At 42.1% G+C, this 22,920-nt stretch overlaps 2 protein-coding genes across 2 annotated transcripts in view; one reads left to right on the top strand and one right to left on the bottom strand.

The window, feature by feature from the left end:
- The first annotated feature begins 681 nt into the window (after positions 1 to 681).
- Positions 682 to 18,354, top strand: HAPLN3 (hyaluronan and proteoglycan link protein 3). Its single transcript, XM_012542330.2, has 5 exons — positions 682 to 878; positions 9,687 to 9,869; positions 11,899 to 12,267; positions 15,083 to 15,382; positions 16,127 to 18,354. The coding sequence occupies exons 2-5, from the start codon at positions 9,746 to 9,748 to the stop codon at positions 16,411 to 16,413; spliced, it is 1,080 nt and encodes a 359-aa protein (XP_012397784.2). The 5' UTR covers positions 682 to 878; positions 9,687 to 9,745; the 3' UTR covers positions 16,414 to 18,354.
- A 281-nt stretch (positions 18,355 to 18,635) lies between these two features.
- Positions 18,636 to 22,920, bottom strand: part of ACAN (aggrecan) — an 89,160-nt gene continuing 84,875 nt past the window's right edge. The window contains exons 19-20 of the mRNA XM_031955572.1: positions 20,357 to 20,539; positions 18,636 to 19,647 (exon numbers count right to left, since the gene is read on the bottom strand). Of these exons, the coding sequence (XP_031811432.1) occupies positions 19,571 to 19,647; positions 20,357 to 20,539 (260 nt within the window). The 3' untranslated portion in view covers positions 18,636 to 19,570. The remainder of the gene's footprint in view (positions 19,648 to 20,356; positions 20,540 to 22,920) is intronic.

Below are 22,920 nucleotides of genomic sequence, written 5' to 3'. Positions count from 1 at the left end.
CAGCTATCTTTCTAGGGGAAAAATATACTCACAATGAACTTTTAAGTTTAATCTACATTATTAACATTTTCATCATCACTTTCTTAAATATAGACAATCAAGAAAGCAACAAATCAAACCTCAATTTGTAGCTACTCATATTGAAAATTTAACAGTCTGCTCTTTGGAGCTGGTTGGAGGTGTCTCCAGTATACTCCCTCCTGGGGTCAAAGCCTGCTTCTGACCTCACCTATGGGATGTTGGCAGGTCGATTTACCTCTAAAAACCTTGATTCACTCATCTATAAAATTCACTTATCTATAAAAAAGAGAGAGCCATACCAGATGACCTCTAAGGTCCCTGTCCATGATCCTTGTCATTCCCAGAAAGGAATGAAAATGAATAAATTGTTTTGAGTCCCCTCACCCCAAAACCAACTCCTGAAAAGGATTAGGGCCAGGTTGCTACCGGACCACCCTGGTTATACTACTGACTGCCTAGTGGCTCCTTTCTCAGTGACTCTAACCCTATCTTTTAGACTAGGAGATTGCTACTACCAAGCCGGGGTAGAACTCTCCCACTCCTTTTTCCTTTATTTTAAACTGAATCTTTTGCTCTTGCAAAGTCTGCTTCCTCCATTCTGTTTCTGAGGGCAGAAAATGTCCTTGTTCCCAAAGGCTCTTAGGAAAGCTCTAGGATTGCAGTGGCTATCCTATCCTGCAACCCAGCCAAAGCCTGGGAAAGGGGCGTGTGTTCCTTTAAGAGGCTGGCCCAGGAGTGGTGGGGTTTGTTCTGTGCTGTTTCCTTTCTGGCCATTCAAGAGCCCCAAACATATCCCGGAGCCCTCTAGCCTCATTTACTGAGCAGGGACTGTGGGAAGTCTCACCGGAGTTGTGCTGGTAAGTGCCCTGGCTCAGGGAATCCAGGGAGATACTTTTGCAAACCTGTAATTTCTTTCAGTGAGGCTCCCTTCCTCCCTGGTTCAGGAGAGGCTGGTTTGGGACCTGAGACAAGATGCAGGACCCGTGTGGGGTCTGTGATTTGGACACCAAGACATTCAAAGGCAGAGGGAGAGCCCCTTGGGCTTTGGGAGAGGGAGCAGGGCTCTGGGGAAGGGAGTTATAGTATGAGCCCTGGGGCAAAGAATGAAAGCTTGAGACTGAGGGATCTTAAGGATTACTTAAGATTTAGGGAAGAGATCCAGCTTAGTACCCAAGGCAGAGTAAAAGGGTTTGCAGTCTGCTGTAATATTCTTCAGGGGGAGAAACTGCCTGTCATGTGCCAATTCCACAGAAGTGTCCGTGATGGAGTGAGGTGTAGAGGTAAGTTGGCAGGTTTGGGGCCAGGTACCTTCAGTTGCTTGGGGGAAAAGGAAAACAGCTGTCTGAGGGGAGTGGAAATGACCCTGTTGGCTAGGATCGGGACCTCCATCCCAGCTCCTCTGATAGTCCAGGACACCCACCCACATTTTTCAGTCTTCCTCAGTTAAGAAATAAGATAGGGAGAGCAAACGTGAGTGAGTCTGACCCAGAACAAGAGCAAAGCAGAGGACACAGCTTCGTGCTTCCCCAACTTCTCTGGCCAGCGGGAAGGACAGGCAGATGGTTCTGTGGGACACAGGAGGGCCAGGAAATTTTGTCTCTGTCAGAAAGTGGGACTTGGTGGGAGGTCCCTGGAATATTTCTAGGGGCAGACGGGTCTATTAGATAAGCAAAGGTTTATCTTTGTATCCTGGAGGATCCTTTTCTGGGGGATCAGGAAACCTTCCTGAAGTATTAGGGTTCCTTTGTGGTACTCAGGATTAGGGCAAAGGGAATGTGATTCCCCTCTCAGCTCACCTCCTGCCTCCACATTCCCTTGACTGATAGGGTCAGTTTCAAAAGAACTTATAAACCTTGTCCAAACAGGGGGCACAGATGTCAAATTCCTATCCCAGAGCCCTGGGGGCCGGAGGCTATTGAGAAGCCTGGTAGGTGCGTGGCACCCTCTGCTGGTATTATGGAGATGTGCAGATACCTGGATTCAGAAAGATACCACCTGGTTTGGAGCCATAGAGCTTAGGAATATAGATAGATTCAGAGTTAAAAGAGTCATCTAGTCCTCTTCACTATACAGAAAGGGAAACGGAGGCAAAAGGCGATTAAGTGAACTTGCCCTTGATCACACAGGTAGAAAGTATTGGAATTTAGAATTAAACCTCGATTTCTAAATCTAGGTTCTTTCTACTAATACTTACAAAGCACTTTGTAAATCTTCAGGTACTTTGCAAACTCTATTTAATAATCTGTCTACATATCTCCCTATCTGTCTGTTTGTCCAGTTGATTCTTCTCCTCCTTTTCTTCTTCCTTCATCAGGGAGGCAGATAGTGGCCAGAGTCCTGAGTTGGTGCGGGAAAAATAAGAAATTGAGGGAAAGTTTTATATTTGAAAAATTAAGAGGTATGTGATAGGAGGGAATGTGAGACTATATCTAACACTGGAAATAGAATCTTTCTTTGCCTAGAATCTCTCTTCATTCCTTTCCTTTAATTGAGTGCTTAGCCAATCACAGCATCAAAGTGTAAGAAAAGGAGCATAAGGAATCAGTGGATGGAGGTTCTCCTCCTAACTTTGCTCCTAACCAGCTTGCATGACTTTGAACAAGAATCAGCTCGGTGGCTCCATGGAATGGGTTTCAGTCAGGAAGTCCTCAATTGGAACCCTGCCTCAGATACTTGCTAATTTCATGCTCTTGAACCAAGACCTTTAATCTCAGTTTTCTCATCTGTAAACTGGAAATATCAGTAACTCCTTCCTTGGAGTTTATTGTGACCATCACATGAGATAACATTTATGAAGCATTTTGCTAATTTGAAAGAACTTTATGAAGTAGCTATAAAATTAGGGGTTTGGCAATCCCTAAGGTACTTTCCAACTTTAATATTCTAGGGAGTAGTTTTATCTTCATTTTAAAGGATAGCAAGAAGATCAGAACCATTTTGGGGGTTAAGCTGTATCTCTGATTTCTTTCTCTGAATGATTCATAATTGGGCTGAATCCTGGGCTCTCTCTGCTTGTATCCCTAAACCTGAGGAAAATCAAATTGGCTTCCAGTGGGAGGAAAGAGCAGGATGTTTTGTGTTTGCTCCTTGGGCTTGTTAGTTCAATTGAATGTAAGACATGAGTTGAGTAAAAGAATATGGGGAGTGTGGAATGAAGCCCATGAGAGCAAGGTTAAGAAAGGAGTGTTTTCCAATGATCTTGTGTAGGCAGAGAGGTATTTCCACCTCTCAGCTTCAGAATCTCAAGAGTATAAAACTGGAAAAGAACTTTACAGATTATCTAGTCCAATGTCTTTATTTTATAGTTGAGGCAACCGAGGACCAGAAAGGTGTGATTACCCTAATGGCAAAACTGGGGTGAAAACCCATGTCTTTTCCCTCCCAATTTAGGATTATTTATACTATGCTAGTTTGCCTCTCTACTTTATGCTCTGGCTAAATTAAGGACCTACACACACTATTTAAGATTAGAATACTAAAATAAGATTTAGAATACTAAAATCGATTCTTGTTTTTGGCTTGGAACTAAAGAAAGAAAGAAGGGAAAAGTTGTGGGGGACCAAAGTAAGAGACGTATCAGAGCATAATGGAAAGAATACTGAACCAGGATTGGAAAGCTGGCTGTGTGACAGAAGAGCTTGAACTATTCTTAAGCAAATGGTACCAAATCACTGGTTACACTAGAAGAATGAGAGTAAGAAGACTGATGTTCAAGTTTAGTTTCTTACCACTTAGGAGGTATGGAAACTTTTAGTCACAACTTTCCGTGTTACAGTTGAGTCATCAGATAGGGAAGAGAATAATACTCACCTCACAGGTATGTTGTGAGGAAAATTCTTTGTAAATGTGATGGGGGACTGGCCAATGAGGATTCAGTCCAAGGACCATGCTCATGAAATCCATGTGTGTGGGGACCGAGTTAACACCCTGGATACTTTAGAATCAGCTGGAGTCAAGATAAGCAAAAATCCTTGGTCTTTATTCTTGGTTGAAATGAGAGGAATGGACACAGGAATCTCCTCTCCCTCACTCCACCAGTAGTCATACTTGTTTGTCCTACTCCACCCTCTAATCCAGGAGTCCTCAAACTTTTTAAATAGGGGGCCAGTTCACTGTCCCTCACACTGTTGGAGGACCGGACTATAGTAAAAACAAAAACTTTGTTTTGTGGGCCTTTAAATAAAGAAACTTCATAGCCCTGGGTGAGGGGGATGATCCTCCTCAGCCTCCGCATCTGGCCAGTGGGCCAAAGTTTGAGGACCCCTGCATCCCTCCTCCAGATCTCTCTATACACCAACAGATCAAACCAGCACCGAATAGTGGGGCGGGCCATTTTCCAATTATATGCTAATAGAGTATTGTTCAACAAGTGATTAGCCTTAAGTGCTTGTCCAAGTGCATCTGCTCAGTTTCAGCCCATTACATTTCCCGCTTTGTTTTGTTTTAGAATACAGGTGGTCACACCCTCCCTGACTTCTCAGGAAAGGAGGTGAAAACACCTAAAAGGAGGTGATCATGCCCCTTTCCCCCCCCACTTCTCAGGAATGGAGATGAAAGGCACCAAAGGGAAGTGCAGGATTGCTAGTGGTTTCTGGGCTGAAGGGTCTTATTAGAAACAGATATGCACAAACCCATCAACATGGGAGGTATTACACAAGCACATAGCAATAACACAGAGGCTATTCGTGATGACTCTCCCCACAGCCAGAGCAGGCTCAATGTGGTGCAACAAACATGAATTGTACATACAAGTAGTGGTATAACAAACAATATGAATCAACATGGTGTTGTAAAAGATTTCTAAAAGTCCTAGAAGGAGGATATGTAAACAACAATCACACATACACCTTCTCCAGCAGCTAAGAGATAGTCCAAAACCAATCTAATGTCCATTGTTTCACGTGTCAGGGAATCCAATGATCCCCACAAGTTTTTGAAGTCCTGCAACAGTCTTTTTATATGTTAGGGAATCCAATGATTCCTACAGATTTTGAAGTCCTGTAACAGTCTTATCATTTCTCAGAAAATCCAATGATTCCTGAGGGTTTTCAAGTCCTACAACAGTCTTATCATGTCTCAGAGAATTCAATGATTCCTGAGGGTTTTGAAGTACTACAACAATCTTATCCTGTCTCAGAGAATCCAATGATTCCTGAGGGTTTTGAAGTCCAACAATTTTTGATGTCCATGAGTCAAACGCCATAACTGACAGGCTCTTTCAGTGGTGGGCACAGTCAAAGACAGAACCACCTGATGTTTCTTGGGTCTTCTCCTTCATTTCAAGGGTCTGCTCTGTCTCTCTCTGATGGACAAGGTGAACACAGCTTGTTGGCAACCATCTGATTCCTTCTCCACCTGTAGAGATACAAGCAAACCCTCTCCCCCAAGCAGTCAACCTAACTGGTCCCTTCCATTCACCACTTTCTGGGTCTCTCCACATCACCTGGAAATTATCTAAAGATAGTGGAGCTGCTTGCACTGGACACTGACCTTCCGATGGGTTATAAAACCTGTCTGCCGAATCCAGTGCATCTTTGTCAAAAATCAAGAAGTTAATAGTATAAAGGGTTAGATTTAGAAGTTCTCTAGAGTTATCTGTGGCTCCCCCTTTCTTCTGTTTTTGGAGGAGCGTCTTAATGTCTCTGTTTCTCCTCTCTACTATTGCCTGTCCTTGAGGATTAAAGGGTATGCCAGGGTATGTAAAATCTTATACTATGCACAAAAGTGTGCAAAATGTTTGGAAGTATAAACAAGACCATTGTCTGTTTTTATAGCTTGTGGCACACCCATAATGGCAAGTGCTTGTGTGAGGAATTCAGTGACCACTCGGGCTGTCTCTTTTGCTGCTGGTATTGCAAAAGTGAATCCCGAAAAGGTGTCTACCACAACGTGGATGAAAGATTTATAATGGGTCACATCCATTTGCCAACTTTCACTGGGTCTCAAACCACGAGGGTTCTTCCCTGGAGGCAGTGTAGGAGTGTGGAAAGGAAGGCAAGCCATACAGGCTTTTACTATGCTCCTAGCTTCCTCTTTTGTTATTCCAAATTGTAAATGTAAAGCTCGAGCAGCCCGACGATATTTAGAATGAGATTCCTGGGCTTCTTGAAATAAAGAAGTATTGGCCAACATAGTTAGAAGGCTATCTGCTTTTGAATTACCATCAAAAGTAGGACCTGGAAGTCCACTATGAGAATGGATGCTTTCTCACTTGCTCTTGAAGTGATATATATATCTTAAAGAGCTGATATATATTAGATGCTACAAATTTTATTTGGGCTGTGGCAATTCTTTGTACCACTCCTAATGAATAGGTCAAATCAGATATTATATTTATATCTCCTGGATAATAAAAGCTAGAATGATTGCATACAATTCATTCTGCTGAGTGGATTGAAAAGGAGTTCTGAATACTCTATAATTAAGTCACGAGAGTATATAGGGCAAATATTATGTTTGGATGCATCTGTAAAGATAGTTGGTCCTTTAAGAGGAACTTTAGAAACCTTTTCTTCAAGAATCCATTGCCAATTATGCAATAGTCTGATTATCTTTAATGGAGACCCATGTGTAAAATTTGGAGCCATGGATAATAAAATTTGCCACTCTGGGATGGTTTCACAGCATACATTAATTTGTGTATTAGTATAAAAGTTGTATATCTTGTCAGGTCTTATTCCAGATAATTGTACTGCTTGCTTAATGGCCTTTAATACAATTCTAGCCACAAACACTGGGTAAGGAGTAAAGCTTTGTTCTGGTTGTTCTGGGAGTTCACCCACTCTATCACACTGCCTCCTTGATCAAGGACTGCTGTGGGTGCCTCTTGTGTAGCAAAAACTGATATTTCCAAGGGTTTTTGAGTGACTCTTTCAACCACATTGGATAAAGCCAGTTCAACTTCTCTCAAAGCCTCTTGGGCTTCTTTTGTAAGCTGATGTGGTGAGTTTAAAGCACCGTCTCCCCTTAAAATGTCATATAATGGTTGCAATTGATAGGTAGTCAAGCCTAACACTGGATGCATCCATTGGATATCTCCTATCAATTTCTGAAAGTCATTTAAAGTGTTTAGCTTCTCTGTTCTTAAGGACAGATTTTGTACTGTAAGCACCTTAGGGTATACTTCATATCCTAAATATTGAAAAGGAGCGTGTCTTTGAATTTTTTCTGGTGCTATGTGCAATTTGTAATTCCTTAGTGTTTCTATGGTCTTTTGTAGACATGCTTCTAACGTTTATTCCTCAGGTGCACATCCCAATATATCATCCATGTAATGTAATAACATTACTTTTGGAAATGTTTTCCTTACTGGAGTAAGAGCAGCAGCAACATACATTTGACACATAGTAGGGCTGTTTTTCATTCCCTGTGGCAAAACTGTCCATTCATATCTTTTATAAGGCTCAGCTAAGTTAGCGCTGGGCACTGAAAAGGCAAATACAGGGATCCATCAATCTGCTCCCAAGTCATAATTGAACCCTGCCTCTTTATCAGTCTGAGTATGCTTCCTGCAGATCTCCTTTGGGATGGGGTTGGGAGCGAATCTTTTCCTAATTTCTGCCCCATTTCAGCTAGAAAAGGTTACTAGTTTAGCCCTTAACAAAGTAAGTTCCCTGTTTGTCTATTAAAATACTCACCCAGTTTCCTGGTCACTGGGGACATCAGTGAAAGTAGGGTCCTTGGCCCCACATTGGGCACCAATTGTGGGGACCGAGTTAATACCCTGGATACTTTAGATTCAACCCTAGTTAGGATAAGCAAAATCCTTGGTCTTTATTCTTGGTTGAAATTAGAGGAATGGACATAGGAATCTCCTCTTCCTCACTCTGCCAGGAGTCACACTCGCTTGTCTTACTCCACCCTCTAATCTTGCCTCCAAATCTCTTATACACCAACAGATCAAACCAGCACTGAATAGTGGGGTGGGCCATTTTCCAAGCATATGCTAATAGAGTATTGTCCAATAAGTAATTAGGCTTAAGTGCTTGGCTGTCCAAGTGCATCTGCTCAGTTTCAGCCCATTACATATGTGGATAATTGATGAGTTTGTTTCTGGAAGGGTGTGATGGTGGTGAATGGAGGCTCAGTTTTTCCTGTTTACTTAGGCAGAGGGGCCTTTGCTAGAACCAAAAGTGTATATCAAAGGTTCCCATAGTTCAAAGTTGGAGGAGTCATAGGAGGTCTAGTCGACTGAGGAGGCTTTCTTGAGAGGGCACATGCTTGACCTTGCCCAGCTATGGTTTGATATTGCAGAGGAGATGCACCAAGGAGTTAATCTATCAGTTCTGCAATCTCCAGATGTGAACTCAGTGGCAGGAACAGTGTGTGTAGCTTCCATTTTTCAGTTGGAGCCCACTCTCCCCATGGAACAAGGTGGTTCTTCCAATCTTTCTAGCTCTTACAAAGCCCTGTGCCAAGGGAAAGAACATGCAAACAGACCTCATCTCAGACACAGGCTTGCCAAGGAGGCCACAAACTGCAGAGTTCAGAGAATTATCCTTCTTGTGTGGAGCAGGAAGGAAAAGCACGAGCTTCTCCATTGGAACCTTTGCTATACAGTCCCAGTTACAACTCAGTGGCCAGCTGTGCAGAAAGCAGTCAGGGGACAGTTACAGAATACCTGTGCGTCCTTTGAGGTGAAGAACTGGGTCTTCCATCATTGCCTCCTTCCAGAAGCAGGCTCACCAAACATCTGTATGGTTCCAGTGGGCTTCCTCCCAAGGCTGGGCTTACATTGACCATTACGTAAACCTTAAAAAAGTTCTGTATAAATTTAAACTGCTGTTCATTCAGAACCAAAGCTGGTCCTTCTTTGCCTTACATTCCCTAAGGTTGCTTCCTGGCTCTATGAAGCAGTATATAAATCCTAAAGTATCATCTAGTACAATGTGTGACACAGTGTCCATATTTAATAAATGCTTGCTGATTGATTAATTATGTCTTATGGATGCTATGGGAAGATGAATAGGACCAAAAATTCTACTTCTTATTCCCTTGAGAAAAGGGCACTCTTTTGCCTCTTTTAGTTTCCCCAGTGTTTAGCATAGTCCTCGGCACATAGTGGGCATTTAATAAATGTTTATTGACTAATTCATGGATTGTAGAGAGCCCAGTATATCCATCAGGTGGAAAAAAGATATAGATGCATTCCTTGAGTCTGCTGAAGAAGATCCCTATGGCTCCAATTTCCTTATAGAGTAGAGAAGAATTAGGGGGTAACTAGAGTCAGAGGTCCAGGTCCTGGAGGAGAACCAAAGCATATTCTTTCTAGTTGTAGGCAGACTGCCTGACAGGCAGGGCATAGTGCAGTGGGGCAGCCAGCTGGACCACACTCAGTCTGAAGGGGCGGGAGGGCTGGCTGCCAATCTTTCTCAGCAGGGAGGCCAGACTCAAGGTTAAGCAAGACATGAAAGGCGTAGCTTACCATCCAGGGCTAACATGAGAGGAGAGGAGAATGAGCTGAGGCTACGTGGATTATGGTTTCTTTGTGGCTTTGGAGTCATCAGCAAGGGAATTTTTCATGGCCTGAGAAGGAACTTAGAGAGGGTACCTTTGCTGGGCTTCTGTTGCCTGATCCAAACTGTCTAGCTTAACACCCTAAGGATGTGTCCTGTAATCCTCCCAGTGGAGTCTTTTCTCTAACCTTTGTGCTCTTCTCTTCTCAGCTGGCTTGTTTGGAGCCCCGACCCTCAGCCAAGAGCAGTGGAGTTTCTCTGGATGAGAAATGCTGTTCAAGTTGTTGATTGTGTTCCTGCTGCCCTCTGACTGTCCTGGACTTCCTTTCTACAATGGTTTCTACTATGGAAATGTCATGAATGACAGAAGCTACAGAAATGGCAATGGAGAAGGTGGGTATATCTTCCAAGATGGCAAGGGATCTTATTTGTACAAGGCAGGGGACCTTAATTTTGGTTTTTTAGCCAACCAATCAGCAAGCTCTTATTAAATACTTACCTATAGTCTGGCTCTAGAGCCCCAGGCTTAGAGTCAGCAGGATTTATCTTCATGAATTCAAATCCAGCATCAGATACTTACTACCTTGTGCCCCTGCACAAGTCACTTGACTCTGTTTGCCTCCATTTCCTCATCTGGAAAATGATCTGGAAAAGGAAATGGCAAACCACTCCAGAATCCCTGCCAAGAAAACCTCAAATGGGGTTACAAAGAGTTAGATATGACTGAAAAATGACAACACAAATATTCTAGGCACTGTATTGTGCATATATATAAAGCAAAAACAATCCCTGTTCTCATGGAATATGCTTTTTTAAAAATAAAATTGTTTTAATTCAGAACTTAACAGATATCAAATAACAGTTCAGAGTTCTTAAGAATTCAAAGTTGTTTATCTTTATGATATTGATGTTATTATGCAAATTGCTCTCCTGGTTTTGTATCAGTTTGTTAAAAAAAAAAAACCCTCAGATTTCTCTGAAATCTTTCTTCTTACCATTTCTTAATAATGCAATAATATTGTATTACATCAGTAATTCTCAAAGGATATATTGTTAATTCCATTGGATGTGCCATGAAATTTTGGATGGTATATTAATGCAGATAAAAGAAAAAAAATGGAATTATTTTGTTTAAATGCATTTTAGTTATCCACCCACCACATGGAGCATGGCAAAGTACCGTATTCATAAAATAAACAAAACCTGACTATTATTTCTATGTGCTAACCTCAAAATGCACCAACCTTGAATTCATAGAGAACTCAACAAAAACAGCTGCTTTTATTTAAGGAAAACTGAATACTAGAGTGTCTTGACTCTCCCCTGTAGTATTGCCAAGTTAAATGTTCAGCCCTTTGTACAAAAAATGTTTGAGAATTAATGCATTGTACTTATGTGCCACAATTTGATTCTTTGTTCTCCAATCAATGGGGATCTAATTTGTTTCCAGTTCTTTGCTACCACAAAAAAAGTTGCTATGAATATTTTACTATTTTTAATAAAATAAAAATCCATTGAAATCTCAGTTCAGGGACAACTCTTTAGCCTTTAAGTTAGACTGAAAGTCTAACTTGTTCTTAGTTCCTTTCTTTTACTTCCTCCAAATAAGGGAAGCTAGTTACAGAGACCAACTCTTGGAGCTAGTTAATACTTTTGGGAAGATTTTTGTTGATAGGAGCACATCTCTTCAATGTGTCTTGTAGCTGGGCAGGGACTGGGTTGGGAGCTGGCTTCTTCGGACTTTTCTCTCCACCAAAAAAGTTCTTCTTGTTCTTAGTTATATGGTATTTGGTCAAAAGGTTGAATTGAACACTTTTTTTCTTTTTCTTTTTTTTTTTTTTTTTTTTTTTGCTGAGGTAATTGGGGCTAAGTGACTTACCCAGGGTCACATAGCTAGGAAGTGTTAAGTGTCTGAGATCAGATTTGAATTCAGGTCCTCCTGACTTTAGGGCCGATGCTTTAACCACTGTGCCACCTAGCTGCCCTTTTTTTCTTTCTTTTTGGTATTGCTTTTGTTTTTAAATTTTTATTGATAACTTTTATTTGGTTGTTCTTTTCCTGTTACCTCACAGAGGAACACATTCCTTGTAACAAAAATAAGAGGGGAAAAAAAACATTTTAGCAAAAGTAACCAATCCATATAGTCTGACAGTATATACCAAGTTGTGTACCAATACTTTCACATCTATGCAAAAAAAAATGAAAAGAGGTGCATTTTATTTTTTTTTCTGGATCAAGTTTACAGATTGCTTTTTTCTTAGGAGTTTTGGAAGTACTTCCTTTTAATTACTTTAGTTGCTATAATTTGGGATTTGAGTTGTGGTTGTGAACTGTAGCAGTGTAGTAAGTATCAAGGGACTTCTGGCTTCTTGACACTGGCTTTGGATAATTCCTCATCCTGGATTCCTATCTCTCCCAAAAGGTTTCTTCAATGGGGTGAAGCTGGTGGTAGAGACACCTGAGGATCCCCTGTTCACTCACCGAGGTGCCAATGTGACCCTGCCCTGCCGCTACCACTATGAACCGGCACTGACCTCCTCTCGTCCTGTCCGGATCAAATGGTGGAAACTTGGGGAAAATGGGGCCCCCGAGCAGGACGTGCTGGTGGCTATTGGGTTAAGACACCGAAGCTTTGGGGAATTTCGGGGCCGTGTTCACCTTTTACAAGAAAAGGAGCGGGATGTCTCCCTGGTGATCCATGACCTCCGCCTGCAGGACTATGGACGCTATCGATGTGAGGTCATTGATGGGCTGGAAGATGAGAGTGGTGTTGTGGAGTTGGAACTGAGGGGTAAGTTAGTGAGGAAAGGAAGGATGGAAGGAGGAAGAGAGAAGAGAGAGAGAAAGAGACAGAGACAGAGAGAGCCAAAGAGAAATTGAGAGAGAGAGAGAGAGAGAGAGAGAGAAAGAGAGAGAGAGAGAGAGAGAACCAGAGACAGAGAGAGAGAACCAAAGACAGAGAGAGACACACAGAAACACAGAGACAGAGAGAGACAGACAAGAGATGGAGAGAGAGAGGAAGAGAGACAGGGAGGGAGAGAGACAGGAGATAGAGAGACACAGAGATAGAGACACAAACAGAGAGAGATACAGTATTGGTGTAGGGGAGCTAATTGGAAAGAACCCTCTCGGCAGGTACAGAATATTATGGGATTTGGTTCTTAAAGGGATCTTAAAAATCATCTAGTATGTCCCTTTCATTTTACAGATGAAGAAACTGGGATCCACATAGAGAAATGAAATGATTTGCCCAAACTTACATGAGTAGTAAATCACAGAGCCAAAATTTACACCTAGGTCTCCTGACTCTTAAACTCATGCTCTTTCCAGTAGTCCATGTTACTTCTTATCTCATCTCCTGCTCCTGGAATATTTGCATCTTAGCTCCTGCCAATACATCCTGTTGGAATAGCTAACACTACCTAACATTTATAACAGCACTCCTCCCCCTTCCCAAAGTATCTTACATATGTTATCTTATTTGGTCCTCACAACTCTATGAGGGAAGTGCTGTTATTAACCCCATTTAACAGATGAGGAAATGGAATCTGAGAGACATCAAGTACCTTGCTCAGGGTCCTACAGTTAAATGTCTAAAGTAGGATTTGAATTCAGATCTTTTTTACTCCAAGCCCAAGGCTCTGTCCACTAGACCGCAATTCATAGCGCATATTTTTGAAGTCCTCACAACCCTGTGAATATTATTCCCAATTTACAGATGAGGAAGGGGTTTGCTAAGCTCTAAATGTCTGAAGCAGCTTTTGTGTCTAGGTCTTTTTGATTCTAAGTATAGCTGTTGACATTTCTAGACTGCAGGAGTTTGCATCCTTTTCCTAAAGTGGGCAGGCAAGGGATGATTAGAAGCAAGAAGTAGGGGTCTCATAGGAAGAAAGCATGAGCTTGATGTCAGGCCAGTTTCTTGTCCTGTCTTCATCTTGGCTGTTTACTAGTCTTGTGACTTTTTTTTAAATCTTAGTCACTTTACCTCTCCCTATTTTTACTTCCTTACCTGTAAAATGGGAGTACTATCTCCCCTGATGCCTTCATAAGATTGTTCCCAGGACAGAATGAGATACTGCATGTGAAAACCCTTTGAAATCTATAAAATGCAAAGAATTATTGCTCTGATTCCTAGATCTGGGTCTATGTGGGTTTCCTGTGTGTAGGGAAGCAAGTTTGGTTGGAGTTTGTTTGCTGGACACCTCTCCTTTGTGGGAGGGAGGAGTTTATTGGGAGAGAGGTCTCTTTGTGGCCAATGGAACCATAGCCCCCAAGACTTGTCCTGGGAGGTAGGAAGGGGAGAGAAGTAGATAAAGTTGAGAGATTCACAGGATGGTGGGAGTAGAGATGAGGAATGGTAGGATTATGAGTGTTAGAGGATGGGAAAAGGTATTCCAGGTGGTAACTAGAAATGGGGTAATTAAGAGCTGGGAGTGAATAGATTCAAAGCAGTGTTTAGGAGAGGAGACATTAGATAGGACAGGAAAGAATCAAGTAGACGGAGGTCAGATTGTGGACCGTATGGTTGAGGATAAGTCAAGTGGGATAAGAAAGGAACTGTTATCTTCTCCATCCCCTCTCCCAGGGATACACACCTTATTCCTGGCATGTGCGGCCTTTGGCCTTCCGGTTGTCTAGTTGTTTAAACCTCTCACTTTAGGATAGAACCTAAAACTTGATAGGGAAAGCCAAATAAAGGGGGTGTAGATTCCCAGAGATCAGGCCGCAGGCAGAGTTTCTAGGATTAGGCAGTGCTGATTGGCCCCTGCTGCTTCCTAGAAAGGGACCAAAGTTGCCTAAGGAGGCCGCTTGATGGGATGGGGCTAGAAAATGATGTAATGTAAGTCTGCCTTTAACTGGGATGTGAAAGCTGCCAGGGCTGGGCTGCTGATCGGGTCACTCAGGGGAGGCTCTAATTTGGGGTTTGAGTTGTGTTGTGAATTGTAGCAGTGTGAAAAGTATCAAGGGTCACTGGCTTCAACGGGGTGAAGAGAGACCCGAGATCCTCAGGGCTGGAATTGGGCCTTTCAGTATTTACCTGTCCCTTCTTCCCTATTACTCTCTCTTTCTCCCCCTTTCCTCTTGCCACTGTTTCCCCACTCTTATTTTCTCGTATCATAGACACCTATGCCTTTGCCCTTGTTATCTGAACTCCATGACATCAGAGAGGTGATGTCACTGTGACGTGTACGGGATAGCTGTGCAAGGTGACGTCATTGTGACATGTAAGGGGATAGCTGTGCAAGGTGACGTCAGTGTGACGTGTAAGGGGAATTGCGGGGCAAGGTGACGTCACTGTGACGTGTAAGGGGATAGCTGTGCAAGGTGACGTCACTGTGACGTGTAGGGGAATTGCCGTGCAAGGCCACCGGCCTCGCTTCCCCCCGTGGAGCCCTCTGGGTCCGGGGGCCAGAATAGATCCAGGTACCCCAATCCACTCTGCTAGCGGGTAGTGTCGAGGGCAAGGCTTTTGTGGAACGGTTTGTGGCGCGGCTCCGGGCTGTCCTGACCTCCGGAAGCCGGCCCTGGCTCGGGCCAGAGCCGGACGGAAGGGGCGGGCCTGGAGAAAGCGGGCCATGCCGGTCCTCTCCCTCTCTCCTCGCCAGGTGTGGTGTTTCCCTACCAGCCGCCCCGCGGCCGCTATCGGCTCCACTTCCACGAGGCGCAGCAGGCCTGTGAGCAGCAGGACGCCGTGGTGGCCTCCTTCGAGCAGCTCTTCCGGGCCTGGGAGGAGGGGCTGGACTGGTGCAACGCCGGCTGGCTGCTGGACGGCAGCGTGCAGTACCCCATCACCCGGCCGCGGCAGCCGTGCGGGGGGCGCGGCCTCGCGCCGGGCATCCGCAGCTACGGGGAGCGCCGCCAGAGGCGGGACCGCTATGACGTCTTCTGCTTCTCCTCTGTGAAAGGTGAGCGGGCGCTCCCGGAGTCCTCGGCGTTCCCCTGCCTTTGTCTGCCCGCGGTCTCTGAGGGGGCCTTCCCTGCGTCAGGCCGAGGGGGGGAGGGCAAGGGGCGCCCATTCTGCAGGCTGTGCCGGGTCCCGTAATCTCGGAATCAGAGACCAGTCATGCGTGTTATGTAGAGCATTATACATTACATGACAATATAATATATACAGTTACTATATTTATCTATTAATATAGAGACAATATAATATTGTTACATTTATTATATATACTGTTACATATGTATATACTTATGTTATATATGTATATATTTATGTCACATATAATATCATATATAATATCTGTATATATAGAAACATGTTTAGAAATATAACACATATATTTGGATACATTGTATTTGTACATCATTGTTGGAATGTTGTTTCCCCCAATGGATTATCAATCCCTTTAGAGCAAGGCTATCTTCTGCTTTTCATTGTATCCCCATCCTTTACTAAGTACCTAGCTCATTAGTAAAACACTTAATGAATTTTTGTAGATTTGTTGGATTAATAATAATAATGCTGGTTAATAATGGGCGCTTTTGCAAAACCCTTTGCTTAACATGATTATCATCTCTTGCTCCTCTACCTAAACTTTGTGTCTTTCTCAGTGTGCTCTGCATACAGTAGGAGTTTAATAGTGTTTCCTAACCTGAACCCTGATGGTTGCTTTGATGCTCACGGCACCCTCCCCATCTCCCCACAGGGCGGGTATATTATTTAGAGCACCCAGAGAAGATGACGCTGGCCGAGGCCGAGGAGGCCTGTCAGAAGGATGGGGCCCACATTGCCAAGGTGGGGCAGCTCTTTGCCGCTTGGAAGTTCTACGGCCTGGACCGCTGTGATGCAGGCTGGCTGGCTGATGGCAGCGTCCGCTATCCTGTTACCCGTCCCCGGCCTAACTGTGGATCCCTTGATCCTGGCGTGCGAAGCTTTGGTTTCCCTGACAAGGAGAGCCGGAAATATGGAGTCTATTGTTACCTACAGAGCTAGGGCTAAGGGGCAAGCCGCCCTCGACCACAGCCTTGGTCCCTTTTCTTTTTCCTGCCTGCTCCTCAGGGCTGGTGTATTTATTGAAAGTCTCATTTTCCCTGAGAGTTGAGGAGATTTAGATAACTTTACATTTTTTCAACATTTTTGTTTAAAAATAATATTTTTTATCATGTGTTTTTTAAAACCAAAAGAGGAAACTGAATTCTCCAAAGACATGTCTTCTCATGTGTCTTTTTTTTTTTTTACTTCTGGATTCCATCTTTCACTTAGGGCACGCAGTAGAATCTTAAAAGCTAGAAGGAACTCCAGAGATCATCTAGTTCAATTGTGTCATTTTACAGATGAGGAAACGGAGTTCACGAGAAGGGTCACAAAGCAAGCTCATGGCACAGCTGGAATTAGAACCCAGATTTCTATGCTGTTAGTCCACAGTTCTTTAGTACCCTGACTTCTCTCTTTTCCTTCCTTTGGGGAAGGTGGGGGCTATCCTTATGTGAGAAGAAAAGAGAGATTCAGGGGTCTTCCCATCCATCTTATGTTGACATAAAACAAGACAAGGGACTCGAATCAAGATTTTGGACAGCTCTTGCTAACTGGCTTCCTGCCGCTCATACTTTCCTTCTCGTCTCGAATTTCATCGGGGACCATTCTTGTCCAGATGAATCCAAATCAGTCCATCCAAGAAGCTGATACTCCAAACAACATCCCAAGCTCTGCTTCTTTGCCTGATTCAAGGACTTTTGTGTCTCAGTCTCATTTTCTAGTTCCTTTCTGGGAACTGCCACTAAGTTTCCAAGAGTAATAAATGGTGCTATGACCTTTTAAAACAGTTTTGGTTCCTCCTGGGTCCTTTTTCTTCTCTTTGTCTCTACCTATACATTTTTTTGACTGAGCTGAATAATAGTACTTCTTGCTCCATGGTAAGGTATGACTGTGGGGAGTGATAAGAAAGAAGGAAGGGAGGTACCCAATTATGTACATATTCGTATGCAGAAGGTAGGGAAAATATGGGAGAATTACTGCTCTCTTGAGTCGGGGGCTGGTGCCATGGAAATGTTTTCTTAAAGGCATTCAATGAATTTGTGAAACAAAGGCATGTATCTGAAGAGAGGAGTGAGAGGGGAAAGCCCCTGCTGTCTCAGTAAATATTAGTAGCTGCTGGAGATTGGATTCTAGGGTCAGATTTGTTTTTATTATACCTTCACCCAGACCTATGACTTTGGGCTGAACACATCCTCAGGGTCTCATTACAGAAGCACTCTGTATTCCTGAAGACAAATAAAACTAGTTATCCCTTCTACCTTATGAGGGTTAGGGGAGCGGCATTCCCCCCTCAGTCTGGAAAATCTGCCTAAAACACTTTGGTCCTCCTCCTTTGTACTAGAAAATCATGATTTATCATGGTATTAAAAGATAAAATATGTTTAATATACAATACCACAATATATTTTATGCATTTGTGAGTTTCTAAACTTTTGCTGTGTCATCTGATGTCCTTTGTGTGTCATCTGTGGCTTCCACAACTCCCCCAAATTCCCATTTAATTTCTTATGCTGACCCGCAATATATTAATGAGATTGGCTTTAACCCTTGCCTCATACCATTCCCTTTAGGAAACCTTTTCCAGTAACAAAGTCTGTTTTGGAGGGCAAATGTGATTGACTTAATTCACCAACATCTATGAAATATGTAACACCCCTGCACCTGTTGAGCTTACACACTGTTTCTCAGCAATTAACTGTCCTCATGAGAACTCAATCTATGACACCTGGCCTAGAAATTTCTATAAATATGGGAACCTTTTTCTAGCTTGCTCTTGATTCCTTAAAAACCAAGCCTGCCCTATTGTTTGCAATAAATTATGCCTTGACTGAGAACCAATATGCTCTCCGAAATTCTTTTCCCAGGACCCCAACTGATCCTGATTGATCCTCATCAATACCAAAACCACGGTATTGAGAACTGGAAAAGTTTTGATGTGAAAGGGATAACTCTGTGTGTGTGTGTGTGTGTGTGTGTAAATGAGAGGATTTCTAATATCACTTCTAGGTCTAAATCACTATTGAAATCATCCTAATAAGAATAAACTACTATGTTTTATTGTAGACGGTTTATAGCAGCTTGTCTGCTGTAGAGACAACTAATTCCACATCTTCTTTAAATACAAAGGATTTTTATCCTTTTGGGAGTTAACCAAAAAACCTTTCCATTTCCCCAGAAGTCCTTTCAATAAGCCTTTAGTCCTCCGGCGCCATCCCTTGAATTATAAGGAAAAAAAAAATAGGACTCTTCCAATTTTTTTTATTATCATCATCAGTTTTCAAAAATATAAATAGGTGCACGGAACCATGGTGGCCTGCACGGTCCCGGGGGGGGTGATGCTAGAACTTGGATCAGGAGTGCCCCCCAGCCCTGCTGTGACACTGGCTGTGATGGCAAATTGGTGGTGAGAGGAAGCCAGAGAAGCTGATTAATCAGAGTGGAACCAGCCCCAGAACCCATCCTCCTTTGAGCTTCTCCTCTATATCTCTCTTTCGTCTTGCTTTCCTCATGAACCTTCCTTCCTCTTCCCCCCTCCCCTCTGACTCCTGCCTTTATCACAGACACCCTACCCCTTCTATCTCCTTCACTTCTGATACATTCAACTATAGTTCACTAGTACAGCATTCTCCAAGTCTTCTGTCTCTTTGGAACATTCACACGATCCCACTCTCCCTCTCCCTCTGCTAGCCCTTCTTGGAGATTAAATAACAAATAATTACATTGTTCTTGGATAAAATCAGGAAACAAAAAATAATCTTCTTTATTTAACTTAACCCCCTCCCCATATTCCCTCCTCCCCCCGTCCCTGCCCTGGTCCCTGAAATAGGCACAACATGAAATTGAAGAAAAGTACCTAAACTCAGACTGTGGGGGAAAAATGTGGCTGGAATCTAGTTTTTTGCTTTAGTGATTTGCAAAAAGAAAAAAAAATATTTTGGGGGATGATTTTTGGGGGATGGGTATATACATGATGTGGGTTTTTTTCTTTTTAATGTAATTCCTTATATGACAGAAAGCAAAAAGAAGGTGACAATGACTCCATGAAATAGTGTCAGTTCTGTAAGGTCTGTCGGCTCATTCTGTCCTTTTTGGCTCTCTGGGGGGAATTTACTATCTAGTGGGCTGTACTGTGGACGTTGCTCCGCTGGGGCTGAGAGTTCCGTCTTTGTAGTCGTTGCTTATAGGTGCTAGCTGTAAGATGGAAGGAGAAACATACTGATTACTCAGGGAAGGGAGAACAGGGTTGAGTCCATTCTAATCTGGTTCTCTTCATCAACTTCACTTGCCTTGGTCCTCGCTTCTACTCAGCTTCTGGATTTTGCATTTTCCCCCAAACCTACCAGACCAATCAGGTCTCAGCCATAGGTAACAGAGGAGTAAAAAAAATCTCTTCTTCATCTTTTGTTTTATATATTTTTCACTATAAACATATAGATACTATATTCTCAATTGGATTCTGTTCAGCTTTATGGACCTATCAGGTCCTGGGGTCAAAGAAGGCAACTGGGATTCCAAGAAACTTCTCTAGCACCCCATATCGGTAATGGGAAGAATACTGAAATTGGATCTGGATTCCAATCCTGGCTCTGCCAAAGTTATTAATTTTTTCTGGGCCTCAGTTTACTTATCTATTAAATGGGGGTATTAGCCTAGATGATCTAGATCCCTTCTGGCTCTAATTCTATGATTATATCTATGACCCCCCAACCCCATTTTTTTTTCTAAGTAGGAACTGGAGCATTTTCAAGAGTAAAATTCCAGAAATTCTGGAAGGATAAGGAGGAAATATGTCTTATGCTGAAACGCTTAGCTTTCTATGTTTAATCCATTAATCAGACCCTCCCTGGCTAGCTTGGGAGAAGAAGGAAGAGTTGGGTGAACAGAAACAACCAGTACTTACAGTCTATGCAGGCTATCTGTGGCTCTTCCCAGTGTCCACTAGGTAGGCATCGGATTGTGGGCACATGGCGCTGAACAAAGCCCTCATTGCACTGGTACCGGACCAGTGAATTAATTTCATATCGGTCCTTTTTCTGTCCAAGGGTCCTAGCATGTTCGACTGCAGGAGGGTCTCCACAAGCTACTGTAAGATTGAAAATGTATGGTGAAGCAAAGTTATATAATTTTTAATTAAATATTATATTTTTTCCTAAATTTACATGTAAAATAATTTTTAATATTTGTTTTAAAAATTTTTTTGAGTTCCAAATTTTCTCCTTCAGTTCCCTGCTCCTCTAATTGAACAGACAAGGTATTTGATATAGGTTGCATATGTACAATAATGCAAAATATATTTCCATGTTAGTCATATTGTGAAAGAAATAGATTTTTTTAAAAAAACCAACCACGCAAGAAAAATAAAGAAAAAGTTCTGCATCCAGACTCCATTGTTTTTTCTCCTGAGATAAATAGCATTTTTCATCATAAGTCTTTCAGAATTGTCCTGGATCATTGTAATACTAAGAAAAGCTGAGTCATTCAGATCAGTTGATCATCACACAAAATCACTGTTACTATATAGAATGTTCACCTAATTCTGCTCAATTTATTTTGCATCAGTTCATGTAAGTCTTTCCAGATTTTTCTGAAAGCATCCTGCTTGTCATACAATAGTATTCCATCACAACCATATATAACAACTTGTCCAGCCATTCCTCAAATAATGCCATCCCCTCAATTTTCAATTCTTTGTCACCACATAAAAGCTTTCCACAAATAGTTTTTGTATATATAAGTCCTTTTCCTTTTTATTTTTTGTGTCTTTGGGATACAGACCTAGCTGGATCAAAAGGCATGCATGATTTTATTGCTCTTTGGGCATATATAGCTCCCAAGTGGTTTTACAGAATGGTTGAATAATTATATAACTTCGGCAACAGTGCATTGGTGTCTCATTTTCCCTACATTTCCTTCAACATTCATCATTTCCCTTTTCATATTAGCCAGTCTGATAGATGTGAGGTAGTAACTCAGAGTGGTTTTAATTTGCATTTCTCTGCTCAATAGTGATTTAGAGCAATTTTTATATGACTATGGATAATTTTGATTACTTCATCTGAAAACTTCCCCTTCACATTCTTTGAATATATATCAGTTGAGGAATGGCTCTTATTTCTACAAATTGAGCAAAGATCTTTTTGAAAGGACTTGGGATTTCCAAGTAGATCTCTAGTTAATGAGATTAATCTTGCATTGTATCAAAATGCAGACATTTCTGAGATGAGATAGATAAAGGAAAGCAGGACAACATGATAGAATACAAATCAAAGGAACATACTATTTATGGGACACAAGGCAAGCCACTCAATTAGGCCTTATTTTCCTTATTTGTAAAATGAGATCTGGACTATGTGAACCCTTAGACCCCTTCCAGCTCTATCAGCCCAATCTTTTATGATTGATTCTTCTTGTGTAAGTCATTGTTGGCTTTGGGGCTTTGCTCACTCTATCTCTTTCATCTGATATATCTTCCTTTGGAATCTTCTCTTTGCTCATTCCTAGTCTATTTTCATCAGGCTTAGTTCAAATCCCAACTCCTCCCTGAAGTTCTTTCTGACCTTATCCCACATTGATCTTTCTCTCCTCGGAATTTTTGTAACATCATCAACAACTATCTAGTCTGTCACATGCTACTTTATATAATATTGTATAATTCCTTGGCTATAATGTTCTAATCTCTTGTTTATAAAAAGCTCAAGATCAAAGTCCAGATTTTCTGCCTCTTCCCATCACAGAACTCTTGCTAGATAGTGCTAGGCACAGAGTAGGTGAAACAGAAAATATTTCTTGATTTGGTCTAAGCAGGCCAATATTTCCCTCAGAAGTGTTCTTCTATAAGTAGACTCTGAGATAACACTTCACTTGGAAGGTCGTTTTAAAAAGGGATCTTATTTCAGCATCTGGTTCAATGCAAAGAAGGGCTTAACTCTGGGAACAGAACAGAATGAGTTCCTGGCAGCTGAGGGTCTGAACAAACCAATCCCTTATTGTGTAATTTTTATCTGAATTCCTCTGGAATTTAGGAGAGTATGAATAAATGCTCATGGGCTTCTCCTTTTTCAAATTATAGCCAGAAGATCACAGATATAGAGCTGGAGGGAACTCAGCAGCCATATAGTTAAATTCCTATATGTTACAAATAAGGAAACTGAGGCCCAGAGATATTAAGTGATTTATATAAAATCACATAAGTAATAAGCATCAGATGTGAGATTTGAACCAAAGTCCACTGAATTCAGAATCTTAAGCTTTTTTGGTTGTACCATGTTGACTCTCCTAGTTTACATACATGGAATCTGGGTCCCAGAAAAGTCAGGCATTTGCCCAAGGTGACAAAGCAAGTTTGGGGCAAACTTGACTCCAAGGTCTCTTGTCTCTCAGGTCAATGGAATACAGATGGATAGATAGAGATCCATAGTAGCTATATTATCTATATCTATAAATCTCTCTCTGTATTTCTGTGTC

Source organism: Sarcophilus harrisii, chromosome 2, assembly GCF_902635505.1.
Source record: "Sarcophilus harrisii chromosome 2, mSarHar1.11, whole genome shotgun sequence".
NCBI classification, from domain to species: Eukaryota; Metazoa; Chordata; class Mammalia; order Dasyuromorphia; family Dasyuridae; genus Sarcophilus; species Sarcophilus harrisii.
The sequence above is the reverse complement of the archived record's forward strand: the minus strand, read 5'-3'. Positions and strand labels throughout refer to the sequence as shown.